Genomic DNA, 26,692 nt, shown 5'->3' on the forward strand with positions numbered 1-26,692 from the left:
ATCAACGGAAACAGTGGATAAAGCTTAACCAGAGCTGTTTACACTTCAAAGTAAAAAGAGAAAGGGTTTACGGAGTGCGATAAAAGATTTCTTAGTGAAATCGCTATAATTTTCAACAATTCAACGATTCGAATACGTAAACGTTTTACGTAGTCGAACATTATTGTAAGAAAACATACCCGGTTTTGACATTATTTCATTTTTTTTTTTCGAAGAGCTTCCATTAATAAATTTAGAGTTTAGAGCATATCTCGTGCAAGCGTAATTATTATTATTTGATTAAGCGTATTTACACAATAAAATATAGTATTTATATAAAGTTTTAAAGTTGTAGGATTGTTTTTTTTTTAATCCTCTCTACAAGAGTTAAGGATTTGTTCCAACAAACGCTAGATATTTCGGTACGAATTGACAAAGTTTTCTTCAATTATTCTAAAGGGTTCATTCGGGAGCCGAATAATATATGCAATAATAATACTAACGGTAATGATTTACGCGTGTAAATATCGGAAGCAAAAGGAGATCGATGGCTTTTAAAAAAAAGTACTAAATAATATTTACAGACCGTTAAGAGATGAATAACGAATAAGAAAGAACAGCGAACCGGATGACTCGTACGGGAACCGTAGAAGAGCGTGAGTTTCCAAGAGGAAAAAATATGAGACGGGCAAATCGCGCGACATAAAATGAAAACAGGAAATGAGGGAAATATAAAAACAAATGTAACGTATGAAGAAAAAAGTAAAAAGATGAAGCCCAAAAATCAGATAGACGGTTGTAATCAGCGGAATGGAGATGGCGGAAAGGAAGACGATCGAGAACTGTTGCGGTCAAAGTCACTAAGAGGTCGTATAAATCCCTTCCGTTTAAGCCCAGAAAAAGCCTAATAAAAAAAAAGATACATTTCGCGTAATTTTTTTATTTATATGCGATTATTTTGACCAAGGAAACCCGGTAAACACCTCGATTCTAAAATCGGTGTTTTTATTCGACTACTGATTAGGAACTACAATCCCGGATAAGTTTTTACGCAGAGCCGTCTGTACCGAATTTCTGAGATCCTCTACGTTCTAGTAGGCGCGTCCAGTAGGCGTCTAATAAGTAAAAATCTTACTGAACATCGTCGGAAAGGAGGTGATCACGGGTAGGGAAAAAGGGTGGATAACGAAAAGCGATCGACAGAATGATTTACGGGAGAAAAGACAATCGACTGCACCAGTCGGTCTGGTTCGATGTAGTTCTTCTGGGTAGTGGACGTCCATATATGTCTTCTTTACCTGTATAAATACATATCTTCTTTCAAATCCTGTAAAAGATGCGGGCACTTTTACTCGGGGTAGAAGCGGCGTAAAAGATCAACGATTTCGCGATTCGCTGCGACAAATTAGTCGTACTTTTCTTCTGTGTAAACAGCCATCCGAGGACAGGTTTAGATTTTCTTAACGTGGACAGGTACATTTTCGGAATTTCACAGCCGTAACTTTTCACTTTTAAAAGTACCTTAATATTAATTAGACGAGGTTAGCGAACGAAGCGAGCGTGTTTGTGTTTGTATGTTTGATTAGTTTACGTCGATATCGTACGACGTTCGGTTCGGTTACGTTATTTAACCTAACTTAACAACCTATCGTTCGCTTCGCTCGCCAACCTCGTCTAATTAGCGTTAGATATAAAAAAATATACAAATTACGGTACTTTTTCGGAAATAATTAATACCGTCAAGAAGGTGAAAAGTTTTAGTTGTGAAATTCCGAAAAAGTGCTCGAGAAGAGCTCCTAACCTATTCCCAAAGGTAAGTAACGCTTAGAAATTACCTTGCGGATTATAAAAAAAAAACTGTTCGGCTAAAAACCGATCGGAGAATAAAGATTTCCGGTTTTTCTGATTTATTTTCGCTTTCCTTGCGATAAAAAATTGAAACTGCGTAAATAGAAAAGTAGTACCGTAGTTTACAACGAAGGGAGAAATAATTTTTAACTTAAAAGAATGCAACTTTTTTCACGTTCGACAAAGTTTGTAAAGTTCTGTTTACAAAACATTACTGAAAATGCACAATAGCTCATTTCCATTTCACTTCCCTAATTATTGCTTTTTATCGTAAATAATAATAAGCGATGTGAGCGAGTATGTGTGTGTATATATATATATATAAATAATTTTGGACACCGGTCATTGTAGGACCGCATAGAACAGTTAACTTGTGGCTAGAGGTTCATTCTTTCTTTCGACCGATTTAGGTTAGCGTATTTTTTCTTCTCCTTCTGGATCTTTTTGAATTCTAGAATTTTTTCCTACGCTCCCTTCCGACTTTTAAGTGCATCACATTTATGTTTGCCGCTCATAAATCCCCTTTAAGTCGCTTGAACCGTTTAACGTTCATCTTGTTACCGTTACAGATGTCAAAAATTCTCCTTGAATCCATTCTTGTGAGGTGTCCGTTGAATCTCGGTGTTCGCTTACTTACCGCTTCCGTGATTCTATCTAAATCCCGGTAAAGTTCCTCAATTTTTCTTAATTTCCAACCGTAGTTAGTTTCTTTGGGCTCTACGATTTTCCTAAGTATCCGTCTTCCAACAAGTTCCAGTTTATCTATTTCCCCTTGGTTTAGAGCCACGCATTCTGTCGGGTATAAAACTTCTGGTCGGATTACCGTCGTATAGAGCCTGATCTTATCGTCCTTGAGATCCGTTTCTTATTGTACACGTCCTTCGTTAGGCCGTAGAATTTTAGAATCTTATTGATCCCGACGATGTTTGCTTCCTCTTCTGTTCCGTTTGGTCGGATAACTTCAGACAAGTATCTAAATTTGCTCGTCATTCTTAATTCTTCCGAACAATTTCGGTGCGTTCTTAGTATTCGTCACATACTCTGTATTGTAAATGTAAATTTGTGTCTTCTTTTTCAGCCGTTTCGTGCAGAACATTTATTTGTTGTTTTGCCGTTTCTACGTCTTCAGTAACAATATATGATTAAATAATAAGCAATCTTTATATATATATTTACAAATTGGAGCTAATATTATAGTACTAGAGATAGTTAAAATAATTGACCAAAGGTTTTAATTTTATAACTTTTTTTTTTAGTATAAAGTTTTAATTTTTTCTAACGACTTAAACATTTCTTTCGGAGAAAGTAAATTTAAACTAGGACTGATAATTTTATACCTTAGATGTTTTACATTCGTTGTAATAATATAAAAGGCTAGAAGGAAACAATTTAATTTACCTCGTTCTGTAGAAAATAATGCACTATGTACTCTTATAAGGCTATAAATTGCTTAATATATATTTATGTTTTTTTTAATGATAAATTTTTACTTATTAGCCTTTAAGATTTTTTTTCTTTTGATTTAACGGAAGAAAAGTACGATTATTATTTAAAAAATGTTACTCCATGAACTCTGAATCTACTGATATCAAAAATAATAATTTTTGGTTAAAAATTAAACCTCTTTATTAATTCATATTATTTATTTTATTAAAACAATAATTTGGAAAAATTACGCAACCCATATAAGTTTATATAACTTTTGATTGTTTCAATGTATCGACTTTAAATGTAGGTTTAATTTTTATTTTTGTTTTTTCTAGTCGGTGTAATCTAATAAAACCGAAACAGTTACTCATTTTTATGACAGAGATAGAAGATAAATTAAATAAAAAAACAATTTAGAATCAATTTTATGTTCCGGTGCTAAATTATTGTTATTGTTATTTTATGTTTTAACTAAGTTGTTACCTTAAAAACGAAAATTTAGTGTAATATTGAATTTCTTTTATTTTCATAAGTTTTTACCGGTTATCATTGTCGTCAATTTTTTTAGTTTTTATTGTTTCACAGAATTTTTTCTGTTACGATCCGACATTCCTGATTTTTGTTATCTTTTGTTGTAAAAAAATTTATGCCATTCTCAATCTTGTTTACGTCGAATTATAATATAGGTATTATTGTACCGTACTTCCAAATTATTATTTTTCTTTGGGAATAATATAACCCGTTTTAATTAGGGTGATGAGATGGAGTACCGTTTAATGGAAAAATCAGACGCTTGCCAGGAATGAAACTTAAAACCGAACGAATTAGGTACCGGCAACGGGATGAAACCGCTAAATCGACCGACTGATTTTATGATTTATGTTATCCTACGAATGAAAATAATTATAAAAAACGGATTATAAATTCAAATCGAGCAAAAGCTGTAAGTATATATATAAAAATTACTTCTAAAAACATGTGTAGCGTAAAAATAATTTTTTAAACAACTTTTTACTGCGAAATATTAAATTCCTGTACGGATTAATTTAATTTTACATATATATTTAATATATCCGACAAATCAAATAAATATATTAATGATAGAGTATAACTACACCTTACATTGATTTGCTACAACAGGATTAGTGTTCTACCATTATTATTATTTTTTAAGTAACGTTTTATTTCAATAATTTTATTATAATAGACTAATTAAAAGAAAATTATTCACTTTAAAGTTACAAATAATTTTTCTTTTATAATGGATGTTGAATGTTTCATTATGTACATTCTTGTTAACTTTCATTTATAAGGGTAGTTCAGGTTTTTGCATTATTTCCCCTAACATTACCTTTTGATGGCAACCCTGTACGTCATGCTATAATAGTTCTCTATATCTCCGTTAGAGTGTGGATGTAGTCGATGTAACCGGTGAATAAGCTGCTGCTTCGACTCGATTGATGGCGCCCTCTTTGCGTTCGCGTCACGTATGTACTAAAATTAATTTGCCATGAAACCGCGCCGAATTCAAAATTTCGAACACTTTTTTGTTTGAATTTCGTATCAAACAAGAGAGATACTGAAAATTAATAGACACGACTGTCAAAAAATTCCATCGCTAATAAACATCGCTCTTTAATACAGGATAATTAAAGAGCGTGCCGATGACAATTTTGTATACAATATTTGATACGGTATAAGTTTTTAAATTTAGTCGGGTTGCGGAGATATAAAGTTTCCGAATAACCGTGTCCTGTTAGATTGAAAGTGTACTTGATGCGTGCAAAAGTTAGCGTTCAACCTGTTAGCAAATACCCCGTTTGAATTTTGAAATCGGAGGATTCTTTGCAGATATATTGAAAGTGCACCCCATTGCACCTCCCAGAACAGCGCGCTAAGGGCACCTATTTGTTACCGGTTGATGATGATGATCGGTCTAGCCTCGCACAAGGTGCTCGCATCACCGCATAACTCTAGCTTCGCACGCAGTTCCCACGAGAAACCAATATTACTATTAAATTTATTTTATTTTATTTAAAGTAAATTTAATTCTCTTATTTTTGTAATATTATTCTTTCGATTGATTCCAATCATTCGGTTCAAATCCAGCTCACGCAGTGATAAAGGCTCACAGTTAATACTTCATTAATCCGATTCATTGAAGTTTGCGTTCCAACCAACAAATCTTCACACTCTCACACACACACACACACACACACACACACACACACACACACACACACATATATATATATATATATATATATATATATATAGCCTATGCCACCCCGGTAACGTAGGGATTCGAACGCGAGGTCATATACCTAAATCGGTTCGGCCGATGAGCTGCTACGGTAGAACTTACATACGTACACCCTAAATACATTACATTCCTTTTTGGGCAGTCGTGTAAAAAGAATTTCATTTTTGAATAAAAAATCGTCGAATTTTTATTAAACTTTACCGGCATAAGAATAATCGACATAGGTTAGACTGAGACCACTGTCCAAATGCAAATGACTGTAATGTTGTAAAATTTCGACTTAAAATTTGATTAATTTATCGGTAAATCTGCAAATTCATCATCTGACAGGACAATAATAATGAATATACTTGTCAGCCTATCTGGCTGAGTAGGTAGTGTCTTTGCATTTCGTACGGATCCTGGTCAGGCACGGTATCTTTTCATACGCTACCAATTTCCACCGGAATAATGACCATAGCTTTTGATTTCCGTTCCTTCAGAAAAAAAAATGAACTGATTTCACTGCATCGTGATTTTATGTGTACACACACAAACACAAACATGCTTCCGTACATTTACCTATAGGCATCCCTCTTTGATTAGATGATACAAATATGCGTTTGTCCACAGTCAGTTTTTAAAGGGCAAAGATTTATTCCGTGGATGGATTGTATCTATTTACCCTTAAATGTGAATAAACACTTGAAATGGAATCGTGTTTGTTAGGTAAATGTAGTGTTGCGATCGCATGGATGTATTTCCACGAACGATAATGACAGTAATTCTTAAAATATCTACGTATCTTGTTAAATTATGAAATTTATTAGAACGATCAAAAAATCAAATATTTTTTGACTTGTAGCTTCTATCACCGTTATTCGATATTTTCTATATATATATATATATATATATATATATATATATCCTACATTTTTATCTGAAATAAAATATCATACTTCGGGACTTCTACAAAAAATTTGAACGAGTTTTCAAGATTCGAAAATTGTCTATCGAATTGACGTTTAACGCTCGTAAATGTGAATCGTGTATTTCGATATTTGTAAGGTAAAATTCTGATTTATCTATCGTTTTATATTTACTAAAGTGCTGCATTAAAAAAAAATAATAATAACATCCACCTCTGACGATTTAGAAAACAGATATGTTTTTGTATACTTAACCGCGATCCTTTAGTGCAGAAAGGGACTTTTTTATGGTTTTCTTACCGTTTCTAATACGTTACCGACCTTTTTAAACGTTTTCTGCCGTTAAAATTAATAAAATTCCTTCAAATAATTTTATTAACGACTTTTATATCGCTATTTATTTTTTACTTTTTTTTGGACCGCGTAGAATAGTTAACTTGCGGCTAGTATTTCGCCTTCATTCTTTCACTGTGACGCTTCCTCTTTTTTCCGACCGCTTTAGTTAGCGCATTTCTTCTTCTCCTTCTGAATCCCTTTAAATTCTAAGAGGATTTCCTAATCGTCCTTCTGTCTTTTAAATCCGTCACGTATATGTTTGCTACTCTTAGGTCCACTTTAACTTGCTTGAACCGTTTACGTTCGTCTTGTCACCGTTACACTTGTCAAAAGTTTTTTTCGTAAGGCTGTTTGAATCCATTCGTGTCAGTTGTCGGTAAAATCCCAGCCTTCGCTTCCGTGATTCTATCTAACTCCGGGTAAAGTTCCTCATTCTTCCTTAATTCGCAATCGTCGATAGTCTTTCCTAGGATTTTCCCTAGGATAGGTTTTCTCTAGGATTTTCCTTAGCGTCTCTCTTTCAGCGACTTCCACTTCATCTATTTCCTCTTGGTTCAGAGCTGCTTCTGCCGGGTATAAAACTTCTGGTCGGATTACCGTCGTATAGCGTCTGATCTTGCCCGTCCTTGAGATCCGTTTGTTTATTGTAAACGTGCTTCGTTAGGCCGTAGGATTTTAGAATCTTACTGATCCCGAAGATGTTTGCTTCCTCTTCTGTTCCGTTTGGTCGGATAACTTAAGATAAGTATCTAAATTTGCTCGTCATTCTTAATTCTTCCGAATTCTGTCCGTAACAATTTCGGTGCGTTCTTGGTATTCATCGTATACTCTGTTTTTTAAATGTAAATTTGTAAGCCTTCCTTTTTAGCCGTTCCGTTTTTAGCCTTCTTTTTTAGAACATTTACTTGTTCTGTCGTTTCTATACCTTCTCTGAAGAGAGCGAGATCATCTACAAAAGCCAGACGACGGTGTTCAGATTCTTCTTCGCATATTTCAATTCGACATGCTGCAGGCCTTTATCTCGGCAAAATTTTCTCCATTCTCTTACGATGTTTTGCAAAATTGCAGTAAAGAGGAAAGGAGATAGTCCGTCCGCCTGCCTGACTCCTGTCTTGATTCCAAAAGGATAAGAAGATATTTCCCCTTTAAATTTAATCTTGGACTTTGCGTCTGAAAGAGTCTGCTTGATGATCTTTATTAGTTTCCAATTCTTTAACGACGTTAAACAACGTTTTCCGGTCGACTAAATCGTAGACCTTTTTAAAATCTCTAATTCACCGAGTTGTACTTTCTGATGACTTTTTTCAGGCTAAAAATCTGTTACGCGCTAGATTTTTACTTATTTTATTTGCACGATATTTTCGCGTACTTAATTTACTATTATTTCATGTTTTTATTAATTTTAAATATTTGTACGGATTTTAGCTCACTTTTTAAACGTAACATTACCTACCCAGGTTTTATCACGGTTTCCCTTAATTTATCCGGCAAATATCGGGACGGTTCCTTTTTTAACCGTGGAGTGTCGTACCTATCCGATCCCGATACGATTTTTTAATAATACATACCGATCGGAATCGAATATTTATTTATTGTCCGAATGATGTTATGGATCGTTTCAAAGGTCATTCCTAAGAGATGCGGGAGCATAGCTTCCGGTTTGAAATCGGCACTGACTTATAAAAGTTAAAATTAAAAATATATTAGGAATTTATCTAATAAATATATGTATTTGAAATCGTGTTGTTTTTATCGTTTAAAAAGGGTAAGGATTGTTATGAAGGATCGGTAAGTAATAAATTGTTATTTGTCTAATTCAACGGTTATAAGGTTATTGTTCTAATGTTGGCACACCTGTTAACGGAGATCATTCTGACTGGTTGACCGATTAATCTTTCTGCTCCCTTCCTAGGCAGAGCATCTGTTATAGATATCCGTTTATAAACGATAAAGAAAGGGTCGAAACGATTTACCCCATCGTTCTGTGAATAATATTCGACGACTGAAAAATCTAGCATCTACAGAGCGATTCTAAATCGCACGGAAATCTCCCGGGAGATGATTCTACAGCCAAAAATAACGAAAAAAGTTCTTGTCTAAGAAATTGAAAAAAAATGGTCTCGGACCTCTACCTTACTTAGGTTTAAGAAAAACGGGGTAAAACAAGAAAATGTTTTGTCGGAGGTTTATAATAAAATAACTTTGTAGATTTATCGATAAACAAATAAAATTCTCTAATTGACTTTGTATAATTTTAATTCTGAGAAAATCAATGTAAATAAGATCTATTAAAATTAAACACAAATTTGAGAAGTTCGATTATAATTAAAAACAAAACACACAAACTGGATCGGGAAAGCGATACGATTTTAAGCAGAACACTTTACAAACAAACGCTATAAATTATAAAAATGTATTCGAAGTAATTCTTCTAAAACGTATTAAAAATTTTTAATTTTTCATAAGTCGGCGATAAAAACCGATCGACAGTTAAGTTTACTGTCTTTTGAATATTCATTTCAGAGGTGTTGTGTTATTATTGTTCGATCAATCGTTCACAGTAGGTGATACCGCAGATTTGTTTTCATTCGGAGAAATGAATCGTGGATACGAATGAACCGTTAATATATTAACGGACGTATTAATTTACGGTAAAGTGAATAAAAATGGATCTGCTGCTGTGCACGAATACCGGGAAAATTATCCAGATCGAAGTGTGCCGGATTGTAAAACATTTGAGGCTTTGGAGAGGCGAGTTCGAGAAACAGGTACGTTTAAACCTCAACGATTCGATACTGGTCGTGAACGTTTTGTCAGAAATGTCAACGTTGAAGAACTTCGTTTCTCCTCCGGCGTGGTTTAGGATTAATCGATCGCATTTATTAAACGGCACTTCTACTCCTGCACCACTGTTATCCGATCACGATTTTGTCGTCGAATGTGACGTTAAAATCTTCTTTTCTGCGATCGATCATTTTTCTTAAATATTCTAACCTATTCCACCGGATGCCTTCTTTCTCGCTCGAAAGTTTCCTATTATTAATAGTTACGCCGCTTAAACTCTAACTCTATCGGAGTAGCTGCTATTGTACTTCTAGAACCTTTAAATCGAATACTCTTTTGAAGTTATTCACGTAATTTATTTAATGCAAGCAGTTCGTTATGTTTTGCGTGAAACGCGTAAACTGTTCGTCTTACAAGGCCTTGACCAAAATTGTCTAATTCACAACCCGGTTTTGAACGTTGTTTATACTTTTTTGATATGCTGAACGATTACGAAAGCGGCTTAGATTTAAGACGATCCTGCTTTTCCTTTCCGAGTTTTTGAATTTGTGATCTTGAGATCCCACAAGCTACAGCTGCAGCGGTTCTTTCTTCACATTTTAAATGCGTATTAAATGTTTGTCGTCTTCTAATTTTATAGCTTCTTCTTAAAATCGTATACATTATTAACAACTTCACGAGCTTGATTACAGAGCTATTTATTTTTTTTATAAACAACGTGTTCAATAGATATCTTAAATTTGTTCAGGGCTTCCACCCGCAGTCTGAAATTAAACAATATGATAATAAATTTTAATTGTGGAAAGAATTTTTACTATTTATCAGAATAGTTAAACGCACTGTATTGCAGAATACTCCGTTTGCGAATGAGCCTAATGTTACGAGAAAAGAATAGTATAGTGCCCTGCACAGCGATCGTCTGCCTTTTGCAAGCAAGCTTTTATTTTCATCGTACGTAACTTTTTTCTGAACGCCACTGTGCAATTAAAAAAAGCTCAAATCACCGAATGAAACTGTAATAAATATCAGAATATTCTCTTACTTTTTTTTTAAATCGTCAATTTTGCATTGTCTCGCCGTTTTAAAACGTGAATTCAAAATAAAACATTCTAATAAATTTATTTTTTGTAGTCTCGTCCGGTAACTCGGACAGACTGAACACATAACGCCTAACCTCACTAACACTTCTAACGCGGTAGCTCTCGTCGGTGGCGCAGGGTCATCATCATCACTTTCCTCATTTCTCGCTTCTTGTTTCATTTGTAGCATCATTCTCTCCTCGCATTTAGTAAGTCGTCGTCAACGAAAGCGTACTCCGGAAACCGTCTTACATCGGTATCTTTTTCGACTTTGTTTTCGACGTCAGCACAGCCGGTTCTTCTTCTTTTGACCGTTTTACCTCAGATTTAATAAAAACGTTTTCTATAACTTTGGAGGTGACTGCATCCACGCCGCAGTAACAAAATGCATCGCATTCTAAACGGTTACACTGGGAAAAGGTACGTTGATCCAGAGCGCGTAAAACAAGTCGGACCTTTCTACTGCGATACCATTCTTTCACCGCTTTAATTACACACCGGTCCGCAGGCTATAGATGGCTCGTTCCGTTTGGGAGTAGAAAATCAATTTTTACGTTTGAAAAATGGAGATGCATCCGATAAAAAAATTTCAAAAATCCGATAAAATGCTGTTGGATACGATAAAGAGAAGAATTTCTAGGTTTTGTCTTTGAAATATCGCATTCGGTTCTTTAGCTCACAAAGCACGACAAACGTTCACAAGTCATTCGAGCTCGACGGTCGGTTAGCGTAACCGCACGGGAACGATCGAATATTTCTAAAACAACTTGGTGATCTTGCCTTTTCTACGACTACAAACTTAATTTTCTCGGTACCGTTTGCGTTAGTAAAAACTAAAACCGTAAGTCTTTCTTTACTTTTTTTGCCACCGTGATATTTGTTTTTTTTTTTGTTTTTTTGTAAACTAAGAATTTGTTTGGCATCGCTTTAAAAAAGACACTGAATTCATCCGCATAAACAAAATCTCGCGGGGTTTAGTCTTTAAGCAGAGCGGCCAGAGTATTATTTTTCCAAGACGCAGCATCTTCTTCGTTCACTTATTCCGATTCACCACAGATCGTACGTTTATGAAGATTTTTCATTTACCGTTGACCGATAACGCTTTTACTTTAATGCTCCTCGTATTGCTATACACCAATTTCACGACTGATGCTAAAAAATACGTTTACGAAAGAAAATCAAAGGATTCAAACAGTTGTTACTCAGCAAAACTACAAGAGGGTAGCGCGTCGCGTCAGCTCAAATTCACATAAGCAGTGAACTGAATTTAACTGAAACAGTTAAATTTCAATTCACAGGATATAAAACAGTTCATATTAAGAGGAAATATATACACGTGTTTTGTCTTATCGGTCTAGGGACTTAGTAAAAGTCACATTTTAAGTAGAAAATCGTTTTATCAGCCAGCGTATTAAGCGGTGCTTACTGTATTTCTTAATTCTTGATCTATTAATTTTTGGTTTTTTATTTTTTAATATTTATCTGAATTTTGTGTGACGTGTGTATAAATCTGTTGTCACGTGAGAAGCTTAGAGAATTCTATGTGAAACGTATTGAAGATAATTATAAGTTTTTATAGTTGATTTGTTAACCCAACAGATTAATAAAAGTAATATTTTTAAGTAAAATGTGTCTTGTTATATTTAATTCTATCCGATCAAGAGGAAAATAAACTTAAATTACATTTAATATTCATATATATATATATATATATATATATATATATATATATATATAATTGTAATAATGAAGGTTTGTTATTTTATATACGTTTAAATGACTTTGTTATATTTTTAAAATCTAAATACAGTAAAAGTTAAGCGATGTTAAATTATTCACTTCGTTCACAATACTGAATTACACCACAAAGTGTATGACGGGCTATTTAACGGGACAAGAGAAAAGCCAGAGATATTTGCGGGTGATTGTGCCGGTTTAGGGGAAAGAGAGATTTTAAAGAGAGATGGGGAACTAAGAGGGGAGGTTATTACCGTGTGTGACAGATACCGGTACGTCAATTGATGCTCTTTGACAAGAGACTAGCACACACGGATGCGGCCGGTCGCGACACCTACCTACATCGTGTAATACCGGACCGCAGTTCAAACAATCGAGCTACATACCGTTTTACTGAGGGTGTTAGTGTTGTCAATGATGGAAACAGAAGGGTGGTTTTAACACCCCTTTCTTTCAACCGTATTTTCTCTCTTTTCATATACGAGCGTTCGTACTTTTCACTACGACTGACGACTTTTCAACATTTTTATTTATCGCGCAACTTTTTCTCCGTCACAAAACGATCTCTTTTTGACCCGATTCTGCACGTTTTTTACTTAACCTCGATATAAACTACGCTCAAATAACGGTAACGCTTTTTTTTAGAACAAGCGATTAAAATTACCGGGATCTTTAATTAGTTTTCGAAGTTATATATCTCCGATTCTATTTTGCGTGTTTACGAATTTGTTGTTACTTTTGCGGTATTGTACGTGCAATACAAATTTATTTTTATATAAAGTTTAGTTTTACTTTGTATAAAATAATCGTTAAAACGTAAAGAAAAAGTAAGGCGGTTTAAAATAAAATCAAGAATGTACTAGTGTTTAAACTTTCAATGATAAACATTGCTGCTTATTAACAGAGAAGAATTAAAGTATTAAAAAAAAATTTGTTTTAATTAACAGAGGACCGATTCAGTTGATGTATCTTTTTACTTCCTTGTTCGAAGTGTTGTAATAGCGAAAAATTTCAATTTTTCAGATTTCAACGGAAATATCCATTTTGACCATCCCTGAATCCATTTTGACTAGTTTCGGCGTGAAGTATGCGTGTATGACGCATAACTCAAAAACGATTAGCTGCAGGATGTTGAAATTTTGAATATAGGACTGTTATAACATCTAATTGTACACCTCCCGTTTTGATTGCAATCGACTGGACCAAAAGCGTCCAAAAAAAGCCCGAAATCCAAAAGATTGGATCGTTTATTTTTTCTTAACTGCAATAATAAGCCCTCATCGAGAGCTTTTCAGCGATATATGTTAAGCAGTACTTATTTTCATTCGTTCCAGAGTTGTAGTCTAATAAAACCTTAATTAATGAAAACATTTTGCTCTTATAAGGGGAAGGCACATCGGTTCGAATCGGACTTCATCTCCTTTTTTTTTTTAATTTAAATATTGTTTTATTAATAATTGTTACCTCTGAGTAAAAATAAAGATTAGAATAAATAATAATTCCATAACATAAAAAAAAAAATATGAAAAAATATCGGAAGTTTAATAACTTCCGAAATAAAATTTTATATACTTTTAAAAATGTGTATATGTAATTTAATCGGCGTACAAGGAAGTCATGTGGTGTCCGCATCAAATTTTTCTAATTCGTATACACGATTCAAATTACCTTGACTAACTTATTAAGAATAGTGGTGATGGATTACTTCGGTTTGTTCATTTTGATCTCGAATACCTCTTTAATTATTTTCTAATTAAATGCTTGCCGAATCTTTTGGGATGTTTCCGTACAGCCCACTGTTCTTGAATCGGCTGTGGAATTCCTTAAAACTACTTTATCCTGTTTTCAGGTGATTCTGACAATAATTTTTTCTCTCGAAGAAAAAATATTTGTTGAAGGATTTATTTCAGCCGGTCACCAAAAAATCGTTAACCGGTAGGGTTTTGCCCCCTCTCCTTTAAGCTTAAGTAAATGTACCTTGATGTGATATGTATATCTTTCCTAAAATGAGAATTATATTATCTAATAACAACGTATTAAAATTGATCTATTAATCGATAAAAATTTTCCAAAAAAAGTTTATTAATAATTATTTATTTATAATCCGTTATAAATTTAAATTTCGGTGAAGCAATAACGTTTAGCATATCGTACTTTACAGCTTTACAGTTTTCACGCTGACCGTATCACGTTTTGTAAAAAGTAATATATATTGTTCGCTAATAAAACTTTGAATTTTATTTCTGTATTCTATTTATACAAATCCGGTAAACTTTTCAACCGGATATCGATCTCATTTACAAATGTTTACAGCACAACTTTCTTAGGTAGGCGATCGATGTAATTTTTCGTAGCGGGCGCTGTCTATATATTTTATAAATTAACTTGCATCTATAATTAATAAAATTCATTTAATACTACGTTTTTGATTCAATTCTGTTCGTACCTAATTCCGTACGAACAACAACATATCCTGTTTTAACGAAGCTTGATGAATTATCTAACAAAAATTAGGTAAAGCGATTCCTATCGATTGAAGTCTTAGTAATGCCTGTTACTTTGTCAGTTGAAATATTTACCGGTAGACCGTACAACCTCGACTTAAAATACATTTTACTTTCTCAGAATGCGCTTAAAAAAATTTATAAAAGTTAAACTCGCTTCCTTCCGTTTTTGTAAAATTATTATTTTATACGTACACTTAAGATTCGTTTAGCGATTGTTTCAAGCGATGAAATCGGAACGTAATACTCAGAACGTCGACTGAAATTTATTTGAACATTCAAACAGGAGTTTCACCTCCATATCCGGGGAACAAATTTTTAAATAATATTTACGGATAAGGGAATTTTAATAAAGATTTCAGGGGACGCCAATTAAATAAAATAATCTATTTTCACGTGAAAAATCTTTAACGGCATTTTGACTAAGAGTATGCTTTTATACACACATACACTTACACAAACACTTTACACACAATTGTGAGTGTGTGGTGTGTGCTTGCGCGCGCGCGTGTTGAACATCAGAGGATTCTTTTTACTTCTCTTTTAAAATTAAAAGAAAAAATAAAAATACAAGAATTTTTTATTATTATTATTTTAAAAATATTTTTAGTTATCTGATTTATATTGTTATAAGTTGCGATCGGTTCGATTAGCGAACAATAAGCATATCACGTGTATATTTCATGTCGTGTGTATAACATGAAAATAAGGTCTTGTACCGAATCAGGTTGACCGTTCCTGAGAGGTCTGGTTAATTGAATCCCGATCACCGATATAGTACACCGATATACGCTGTTTAGTATTAAAATTCGTATAAAATTAACCAAAACCATTGGATTTGACCTCAGAACCTTCAACTTCGAAAATTAGCTGTTAAAAAATTGATTTACGACTATTGATGATTACGACTATTTGCGACTACTAGTTTACCGCGTATAAATATTTTTTTTACAAGAAAATTAAATTTCTCATCTTTATTCGTCCGTTTTTAATTAAAAGTATTAATTCTGGATAATAATTAATTAAAATGTTTAAAAAACGAGAACAAAAGGATCGAGTGTGTCGAACAAAATTAATTAAAAAAGAAAATAATAAGGTACCTCACGGCACTCCTTTTTCTATTATAAATGAAAATTGTCCTTCAGCATTATCGAGTATCTGAAGCGTGCTATTTTGCTACAATACGTATTTAATATTTAACAAGTATTGTTGTACGACAAAGATTTGTACCTTTAATCCTTAACTTAATCCCTATTAAAATATAAAACAAAATGGTTAGCTTAAAATATTTTGAGTGCGCGCGCGCGGGCGTGTGTGTGTTTTGTATACATCGATTTTTACATTCCAAGCTGTTATATTATTGAAAACTATAAAGAAAACACAAAAATCTAGACAAAATGGGTCAACGTTTTTAGTACCAGTATTTGTTTGTTTTTTCGTACTTTTGAAACTCACCGATGCAAAAAAAAAACTAGCGGGTAATTCTCTTTTCTAAGTACGGATTTATGTGAATGCATGTATGTTTTGGGATCCGCTTATTAACATCTTTGAAAAGGGCGGGTTAAATTTTAATATATGTACGACATTACACTTTATCCGATGGTGAATTACTTTAATTTTTTTAATAATACAGAAGAGCAGAAAAAAACAGTTTATATGTATATACGCAGACAGTTTGGCGACTCTTAAATAACTTTTTAGCAATTAAACATAGAAAAATGAAATTTAGTGTACCCTCCTCCCTTGAAAAGATCTATTTTTCGGTAGAAGATGTGAAAAAACCCATCTGCTATAACAACCCTAACAAAAATGGCGGTCATTTAATTTTTTACAGTTAATTTCAGTAATCGTTTATCGGTTCTTCTTAAATACTGAAACGATAAAAAACAATTAAAATTTTAGCAAATTCTTTGACCTCAAAACGATTTATTTTTTACACTAAAAGTACACACCAATTAGTTTTGTCGTAAAAAAAATTCGGATTGTTGCATCAAAATGTTTGTTTTATAACGTCCTTTAAGATGTTTTGTCACGACCCTACCCTTCCCGTTTAAAACTTCTGTCGCTCGGGTGCGTCTGCTTGGAGAGTGGTGAGGCCTATCGTTTCGAGAGAGGAGGATTTACTACATTTTATTTTTCTATGTTTAACAGTTGAAAAGCTATCTAAAGGTTGCCTGCCAAACTTATTAACATTTTACACACACACACATAGAACAGACTTGAATTTGTGATATTTTTATAATTTTTCCTTGGTTTAACAAATTATTTTATTTTGATTATTTTTTTCTTCTTTTTAGAGAAAATAAATAAATTTAAAAAAGGAAATAAGTGTGACTGTAAAGATAACAATAATTTTCCATTTTATTATTTAAAGGAAATCAACGCTTGCCAGAAAGCTAAAAAATATCCGTTTTTGTTTTCAAGTTTTTCGAAGTATTAAATTCAATAGGATTTATTTATAAATATTTCACGATGTCTTTTTAAGATTCTACCAATTTTTCGTGCTATCAGGGGAATAATCCTACCGATTTTCGGTTTGGCGTATTTAATAAAATTTATTAAAATATTATTCTGATTTAAAAATCCTTTCGATCTACTTACTATTTTAAAAAACAAATGTTCGTAATCGCTACCCGATCCAGACCATCAGATCCTCTCAGAACAACAAAGCTTTAAATTTTTCGTAGGGAATGAGATGAGCAGAGATCGGTGAAGACATTTTCTCTACAGCTTCCGAGATTATGTGCAGAATACTTGAACCATAAATCTGCATGTTACCCGGTATTATTTTAAGATAAATTTAATTAATAGAATTACACGATTAATTAATATATTTTTATATTTTTATTTCAGCACTTATTGTACCTGAATCATGCCGAATATCCCCGTGGCGAGAGAGGTCGAGGGAGGGGCAAAGGTAGCCGAGGTGGAGGGGTGAGTAACTTTTTTCTTTCTTATTTTTATAAAGAAAGAAAAAAAAGAAAGAATTTTACTATTATTATTTCAATTGTCGATTAATTAATTCAGTTATTGACATTTTTATTACAGTATATTCCTATAATTTTTTTTATTATTTATTAACATTTGAAAGATTTATTTTTAATATAATTTTTTTTAAATTTAATTTAAGTTACTTTTATAATCGTGAAAGATCTGTCGATTATCACACGATCAAATATGCTTCGTGTATAATCATTTATGAAAATCAGTCCCTTATTTTCATCTTTTTAATGGTTCTTAAAAATGACTTATTTAATTCTTACAGAATTTTTTATATTTAAATATTTGAAACTTTTTGCCGATTAAACATTTATCAGTAATGTATTTATTTTGACGTTCAGTAAAATTAGAAAATAGATGAATAGAAATCGCTAGCTTAATTGACATTCTTTCGTTATTCATTAATTTTTATGACTTCAAAAAAGGAGGAGGTTATCAATAGACTATTTTTTTTTATGTGTTACGCAATATCTCCGACGTTTATAAACCGATTTTGGTCATTTTTTTTTTTAATCTAAAGAGTATACTTTCGGAATGGTCCCATATAAATTTTAAACAAATGCGTTGATATAGGAAAAATACCAAAAAAACCGAACGGCTCGACACGCTTACCCGCTGACCGCTCGCACCAGTACCGTGTTGCTCTGTTCCCTGTATGACTAGGATATCATTAACGATCTATATTATCGTTGTTTAGTCTCCGTGGAAATATTCATGGCATTTCTTTCTCTATTTTTCTTCCTGAAACAATCACTATTCTTTAAATAGTCATACAACAAGCTTCCGATCGACATCACTCTGCACGAATCGAGTTAAATATTATAATTTTGCGATAAATAATATTCCGCAGTTAATAAAAATACGTTTTTTAACCGGATACTCGCAAACCTTGTCCAAATGTTTACTTGCAATAATGAAACCTATAAATCGAATAGATTACGCAACCTTATCGTTTCTGTCAGCGCTTGCTCACCACGTGGTCTATTTAATAACTTATTTGGGTCCGCATCAGACAAGACGATGCCCTCTAAAGTTTTAACTCGACTAAGAGCGACATAAATATACCCTATGGCAAAATTTTTCTTGCCGAGGTCTATTACTGCCCTGTAAAGAGTTGTTCCCTGTTGTTTGTGAACGGTTACAGCTCGGCTTAATTTAGAAGAGGTAGCATTCTGCACTCGAAATCTCCGTATTCTTTTGTCGCTTGGAATGTTGTACTAACTGGTGAAATGGCTACGCAACCGTCAACATCTTTCGTTCTTTCTTTCTAAGACCGACAATAAAAAGCGACATACATACAAGAATATAAAATTACTTATAGACGCATAGTACATATACTATCACCAAGTATATGCGCCTTAGCAAACTCAAGATGACGTATGGTCATGAGACGCTCTTGAGATCTCATTTTACATGTGGGAATTGCGTTTAGCCGCCTAGCAGTGGGTTGAGGTACTAACTTTACGTAATTTTATGTTTAATTTTTGTCGACTAGCACAGACTTCAAAAATAGTTATTTGTTGTAAATACTTTTACTTTAGTTAGTAAATAAAAATATAATTATTTGTAACTTTTTAGTACTATATTTGTCGAAGTCGGTTTTTATTTTTATTTTTTATTAATTATTTCATTTATTGACAGAACGGGTAAATAGTTCTAACTCGGCCTTATCCAGAAAAAGGCTCTTTTTAATTCAGTATTTTTTTTGTGCACTTTTTACTGTTTACCCGGTAAACCGAATTTGGTGTAATGTACTCCGTGTTTTATTTTGTAAGGAAGCTCTTCTATTGATCCTGATATATTTTTCCCAGACAACGTAAGGGAAAGTATTTTTAAACGAAGAGTTCCACCGTTTACATATAATACACCGTAAACGGTGTATTAGATATACGGAATACAATTTGACAATCTACTTGTACGATCGCTTAATATTGATTTGTTATAGTCTAATAATACATAGTTGATCTGATATTAAACATTTTGATATACAAAAATAAAAATAAAAACATCGGTTGGAAAAATTAGGATAAAAATCTATATTCCCACATTCCAGATATTAACGGTTGTCTTATTAAACATATAACCGTACTTTTTATATAAAAGAACAACTAAAGAATGTAAGATAAGCTTTACCAAAAAAAATCTGATGTGGAGACAAAAAATGACTTCCTTGTACGCCTATTAAATTACATTTACACGTTTTTTTAAATTAAAAGTACGTAAAATTTTATTTCATTAGAACCTTACGATATTTTTTTCTTTTTTGTTATTATCGAATTATTATTCATCGTAAAACCTTTTTTACAACGAGACGTTAATATTTATTAATAAATCAATTTATTTAAATCGATAAAATTTTAATTATTTAAATTTAAAAAAATAAAGTTAAAAAAAGGAGATGAAGTCTGATTCGAACCGATATGCCTTTCCCTAAGGTCCATACATTTAATTAATTAAAATTTTATTTGGCTGTAACTCTGGAACCGATGAAAATAAGTTGAAAAGCTCTCAGTGAGGGCTTATTACTGCAGTTAAGAAAAAGTAAAAAATTGCAGGTTTTTTTGGATTTTGGACTTTTTTGGACACTTTTGGTTCAGTCGATTGCAGTCATAAGGGGAGATGCACAACTAGATGTTACAACAGTCCTAAATACAAAATTTTAACTTTCTACGGCTAATCGTTTTTGAGTTATGCGAGATACATACATACGTACAGACGTCACGCCGAAACTAGTCAAAATGGATTCAGGTAAGGTCAAAATGGATATTTCCGTAGAAATCTGGAAACGAAATTTATTGCGATCAGAATATTTCCTTTACTTTAAACAAGGAAGTAAAAAGAATCGGCTTCAAAAAACGTACTACAGGTAAAAAATTATGCTTTTTCAATTTGTTTTAAAATTGGAATTTAAAAACTTTTAAATCCCCAGCAAAAAATAATCACATATATTTTATCAGTGCGTGTAAATAATACGTAAATTATTTACCGTAGGGCAAAGTCGGATCCGTTATTTAAAACAAATTATTTCTTATAAAAATTAAAGAATTTTCATCGTTCGGTTTCATTCCGGTCCTTCTTTGTTAAAAAAAATCCGGTAATAAATACGGGTGCGAACTTTAACCTCGTACACGTTTTTAAATTTAAATATTTTGTCCGAATGACCTCTTAAACATTAGATTTAATTAATAGGCTCTAAATAATCCGATAGACGGTAAACAATTCTGAAACCGTTAGAGGACCTACAACGGATTTAAAAGATTTTACGATCGTCTGAAACAAGTTTCTTCAAATTTGTTAGGTTGCTTGTCTTTTCCGCTCGTGTAAATTTTACGCTCGTAAGGAGCCGATTTTTTCCAGTTTTTCTCAGTTTAGGTACCGGCCCTGAAACCCTCTCTCTTGATTTCAACCGCCGTAGGATGCCAGCGATCTGATATAAAAAAGGGAACGCTACCCGACAACCTTCTCATTGTCTCGTATAAATTTAATAGGATTAACGTTCTATTCTGTACCGTATAAAAATTCGTGATTATGTTTTACTTAAAAATAACTTCGGCGTTAATTAATCGAGCGTTCGATTTTCTTTTGCTTAAAAATCTACCCGAGTATTACGTGGATATTTATTTTACTCGAGGTTTACGTTGTTACTCGCAAAATGTTATAATCTATACTGAACATCAGTCGCGGAAACTTACGCGCTTCTAAATAATTATATAGCGATACTATTTACGTTTTACGATTTCATAAATAAGATCCGTAATAAAATCCGTAAGCCGACCTTCGCAGACGAGTAGGTAGCGTCTCGGCATTTCACGCGGAGGTCCCGTGTTCGAATAGCGATCAAAAACGGCATCTTTTCAGCTACCGGTTTCCAACGGGCAGACCGTAGCCGTTGATGCCCGCTCTTTTATAATATAAGTAATACGTATCTCTCTTTTGTAAAGTAAGGGAAAGATATAATTTTACAACGTATAAAGGTAACGTACAAGAATGCAAAAAGGAAAGTATCCGTTTAAGTTTTCATAAAACTGTTTTACATCAAATTTTAAGGACAAATAAATTTCCATCGTAAATTAATATAAAACGGCGTATTATAATAATAGAATATATTATAATGTATTATTTCCATTTTGACCATCCCTGAATCCATTTTGACTAGTTTCGGCGTGACGTCTGTACGTACGTATGTATCTTGCGTAACTCAAAAACGATTAGCCGTAGGATGTTGAAATTTTTGCTTTAGGATATTTTTGCTGTAACATCTAGTTGTACACCTCCCTTTTTGATTGCGATCGACGGAACAAAAAGTTTCAAAAAAAGCACAAAATCATAAAATTTGGGTTTTGGACTTTTTCTTAACCGGAGTAGTAAGTCCTCACCGAGAGCTTTTCGACGATATATCATAAGCGGTACTTATTTTCATCGGTTCCAGAGTATCAGCCGAATACAATTATAATTAATGAAATATTTGGATCTTACAAGGGGAAGGCGCATCGGTTTGAATCAGACTTCATTTCCTGTTTTTTTTTTAGCTTTTTTTCATTTAAATATAAGAAAGAAAAATATCAAAATTAAAAAAACGGTTGTTTCTTTTAAGCTCATTTTATTTTAAACGCGTTAGTAATATTGTTATTTAACACTTAAATCATCATCGCGCGATGTTCTGTCTGTCGGTAGGTCCCTGGCACCGGCGTCGTCTCCATCTGTTTTCTGTCCCTCGCTTTTCTTTTCTTCTCATCATAAATTTCATTATCATTTTTCCAGCCTCTTCTTTTTTCAACTTCTACGGAGCCTTCCAGAATTGTATTTTTTGTTTTATGTGTCCGATGCGGCTTTCTTTTCTCCTTGTGATAAAACTTGTACGTTACTTGCTCAGTCCACCCGTTTTACCTTCTCCATCCACCTTCAGACCCGTATCTCAAAAACCTGGATATTTTCTTTTTCCTTTTTCCCCAGCGTCCGTTTTTTGCTACCGTACAAAAGTGTACTCCAAACGTAGCATTTTACCGATATCTTCCTCGGATTCAAATCCGCGTCGCTGCACAAAAAGTAGGTTTTTCTTTTTCATAAATTGCCGTTGCGATTCTCGTCTTATTCTCTTCTTTATCCCTGCAGTCTTCAGTACCGTCCCGAGATATCTGTATCTTTTTAGTCTTTTAGTCTTTTAGTCTTTAGTCTTTTTAGTTTTCAATTTTTCCTAAGAAAAACGCTAACCGAATTTTTTCAGAATTTATTATAAAATACGACCGGATTCCTGTTCCCGATTGAAATAAATGACGTAAAATACAGAAAAGTTATGTAAGTATAATACGGGATACGAGCTAAAGTTATATCGCTATTAAAGTCTATATTATTTTGTTTATTAAAAATTTTCCGAATTTTTCAAATTCTCGTTTTGAGTAGCCGATTCTAATTATGAAAAAAAATATTTCAAATCTTCCATATACGCGATATCATTAAAAATAAAATGTCCTATTAAGGCATTTAGAATAACAATATTTATACCGGGATGATCGGCGAGATATTATGTAAAAAATAAAAGAATGATCCGTCGATCATAAGTAATGTTTTTACATACGAAAAAAAATTTTCAACTACGTACGGGACGAAATGAAAACCTCTGGCTTTTATTAAAATTCTTTGACATACTATTTCTATCGACGTTTGTTTATGTTGTTTTCCAGAACAAAGATTAATTTTTGTTTTGGTAATCGCAAGACAGAAGTAATGACATTTATTTATTTTTTCTCAAAGAAAATTCTGATGTAGGTATCATGACATCCGCTTTACTTAAAAAAGTTATGAAAATTTTAATTTTTTTTATTGTCTTAAATTAAAAAAAAAAAAAAAAAAAAAAAAAAAAAAAAAAAAAACTAGTGTCGGGCTTAACGTAAAATGTGTTGTTTTTTATATTGAAAATCCTGTTAAAAAAAAGTTCATAACTTTAAAATAAATAGATTTATAGTTAATTTTTCGATTCCAATCAATTTAGGGCAGAGATAATTTTTTATACTTGTCACATAAATATACCTGCTCTCGTCTACCCTAAAAATAGTAATTCCCTGTAAAAAATAAGAAAATAATTTTTTTTTTAGATTTAAGATTTTTATCTATTTATAATTTTTCTAAAATTAAAGAGACCCGGCTTTAACGTAAAAGATTTTCAACTCTCGGCCGAGTTTTTAATACAACCGTCAAATAAAACGGTCCATCGTCCGGTAACCGACAAACAGCACAAAGAAATCTCATTACCTTAACGTGTAACAAGGGAACGCCCGGTTAAACCGTGAATTGTCTCCTAGGATGAGAGGGAAAACATAAGGGAAAGGGTTTCATAAGGTAAAAGAAGTAGAAAACTATATTTTTATAACGTTTAAAAAAATAATTTTTTTTATTTATTTTGTCCTTTGTTTATAATTTTGTTATACGATGTTGTTTGGATGTATTTTATTTATTTATTTTTGTTATTATTATTGAAAATTATTTCATAATCTTTTCTTTTCACCTACCTTATCGACTATTTTTAAACGTATTAAGTAGAAAACCGAATAACCTGATTTTTTCCTAGCTATGTGTTTTCTAGAAAAGATTTTTCTTTAATTCTGACCGACAGTTTCCTTAATCAAAAGAAAAATTAATAAATCTTCTAATAAAATATATATCCTGCGAGAAGTAAATGAAATAACTAACTCGGCAAAATATAAAATTAAAACGTCAAGAAAGAGGGTGCAGAAATCTCATAAAAATATTTATAATTTTATTTTAATTTGTATTTAACATTTTAGCGATCGAATTTATTCGAATAAACGAGGTTAAACCAGAAAAACTAAGTAGTAATGGTTTTTTTATAACGAGTAAACCTCGTAAAACATTCAATGGACGCGTAAATATAATCGAAACAAAAAGCGTAAAGTGAATTGTTCGTTATACTTTGCGCATAAATATGAATCTCGTAAAAATATTTACTTATTACTCATTATTTTTGTCTTTATTTTTTACTGCAGTCGAAATAACTGCTTTTTTTAATCGAAAATCCATTATTTGTAAAACGGAATTTTTTTTAAAACTTTGTTTGGATTAACTCCACTTTTTTTACGCGGTTATTAAAGTCGTATCTAAGCGTGTTTGTCGTTTAAAAGCGTTAAGCGATGTTAACGGAGTGAAATACGAGAAATACAAAGCGTCGGTAACAGCGAAGAGTAAGTGAGCGCGGCGAACGGTACGGTTAAGCGAACCGTTTGCGATAGCTACCGAAAGATGCGATGCGATGCCTTGCTAGCACGAAGGTATTACTTGTAAGTATTATAGTAATATACGGGATAAGAGAGGCGTTTAAGTGAAATCTTTGGTTGTAGAAGAGCGGCCAGAAAGAGAGAGGTCAGGTCGTCGGTGTGGAGAGAAGGTGACGACCCTGCCGGCAGAATTCCTGCGGCGAACCGCTCGACCCGCTCGTCCGCCGTATATACCCTTACAAAACTCACCCCTATAAACAGAAAAGGATAGTGCGATCGGTATAGCAGAATTGAGACCGTGTCGGTCGAGGCCGCCGCGCCGTCAGCGGCGGATGTTTGCAGCACGAAGGTGCTTACCCCTCTCCGCATCGTCGCTCCACGCCCGTCCCTACTACCGTCGCTCGCTCGCTTTTCTCCTCTTCCATCGCCGTGCCCGTGCCCGTGGTGTGCTTGCTCCACCGGCTTAAAAGTGCGCTTGCTCGAGAAATTGTAAAAACAAATCAATACCATGTAAGAGGGAGGTAAAGCTGCCCATGCAAATATTACACTAAAATAATAAAGCCTCAAACCTTCCCCCTTCGTCTCCTGCCCGCCCTTCACCCCCGTCCGTCGTACTATTTATAACCCGTTCCATAACCCCCTGGAAAAATCCCTCCCTTCCTCCTACAGTTAACTGAACCCGGCGGCCGTGGACGTATATTTTCACTAATGCTTTTCCAGCGTTTTTCATCCTCGCATTATCGTCAAGATAATATTGTTAATTATAACATTTTATTATATATTCAAAATCGGTCTTCTGTTATCAGCGCTATGTGTAACCGACAGATTTATATCAAGGTTTCTATACTTTTTTCATTTATACAAGAATTATTATCTTTTTTTCTGAATTGACTGACGCATAGATGAATTTATACTTTTAAAGTTTATAATTTTTGATATTTATATATATATACCGAAGAAATTAAAATATAGAATATTTGGAAAACTTGGGTAGCGATGTAAGCTTTATGTTGTGTTATTCTTGTTCGATCCGTGTTTGATTACGGTCGGATAAAGTTCGTTAATAATTGAAGTACTTTTTGGCCGCTGTTTAGGTCAAAGAAAGCGTTATCAAATCGGTGAGAAACCGTTTACGTACCGTATTAAAAATAAAAAAAGGCGAATAATTATTTTTTACAAGTTATATTTATCCGTCGGTTAATTTATTTCTTCCAAAACGTTTATGTTACGTTATACCGGCGTATTCTCGGAATAACGAAATGAAAATCGATCTGATAAACGTGGAGCTGGAAACGCTTAGTTTTCGAGTACGGCTAGTTAAAAATTTCGCCCTAATTTTGCTAAAACGATAACATTTGACTTTACTGAACTTCTTGGGGCAAAAAATATGGAGTAATATTGGTGTTGGCTTTTGACTTGGAAAAAAATACAGAACTGTATTTCTAATAATTACCAGGAAATTCTATTAAAGCCGAAAAATCGGAGTCAAAGAACATCCTTTTTTACATTCGGTGTAAATTTGTCGATAAATCGTCGATAAATTAAATTTTTTAAAACGATTTGTAGGTATTTAATTCTGAAAAACTAGTGCCGTTAA

General features: G+C 33.1%; 1 protein-coding gene across 1 annotated transcript in view; it reads left to right on the forward strand.

The window, feature by feature from the left end:
- LOC142331195 (uncharacterized) overlaps positions 1-26,692 on the forward strand; it is a 429,195-nt gene that overhangs the window by 224,671 nt on the left and 177,832 nt on the right. Inside the window, exon 2 of the mRNA XM_075376932.1 lies at positions 17,720-17,800. Coding sequence (XP_075233047.1) covers positions 17,720-17,800 — 81 coding nt within the window. The remainder of the gene's footprint in view (positions 1-17,719; positions 17,801-26,692) is intronic.

This window comes from Lycorma delicatula, chromosome 10 (genome assembly GCF_047948215.1).
Source record: "Lycorma delicatula isolate Av1 chromosome 10, ASM4794821v1, whole genome shotgun sequence".
Classification (NCBI taxonomy): Eukaryota; Metazoa; Arthropoda; class Insecta; order Hemiptera; family Fulgoridae; genus Lycorma; species Lycorma delicatula.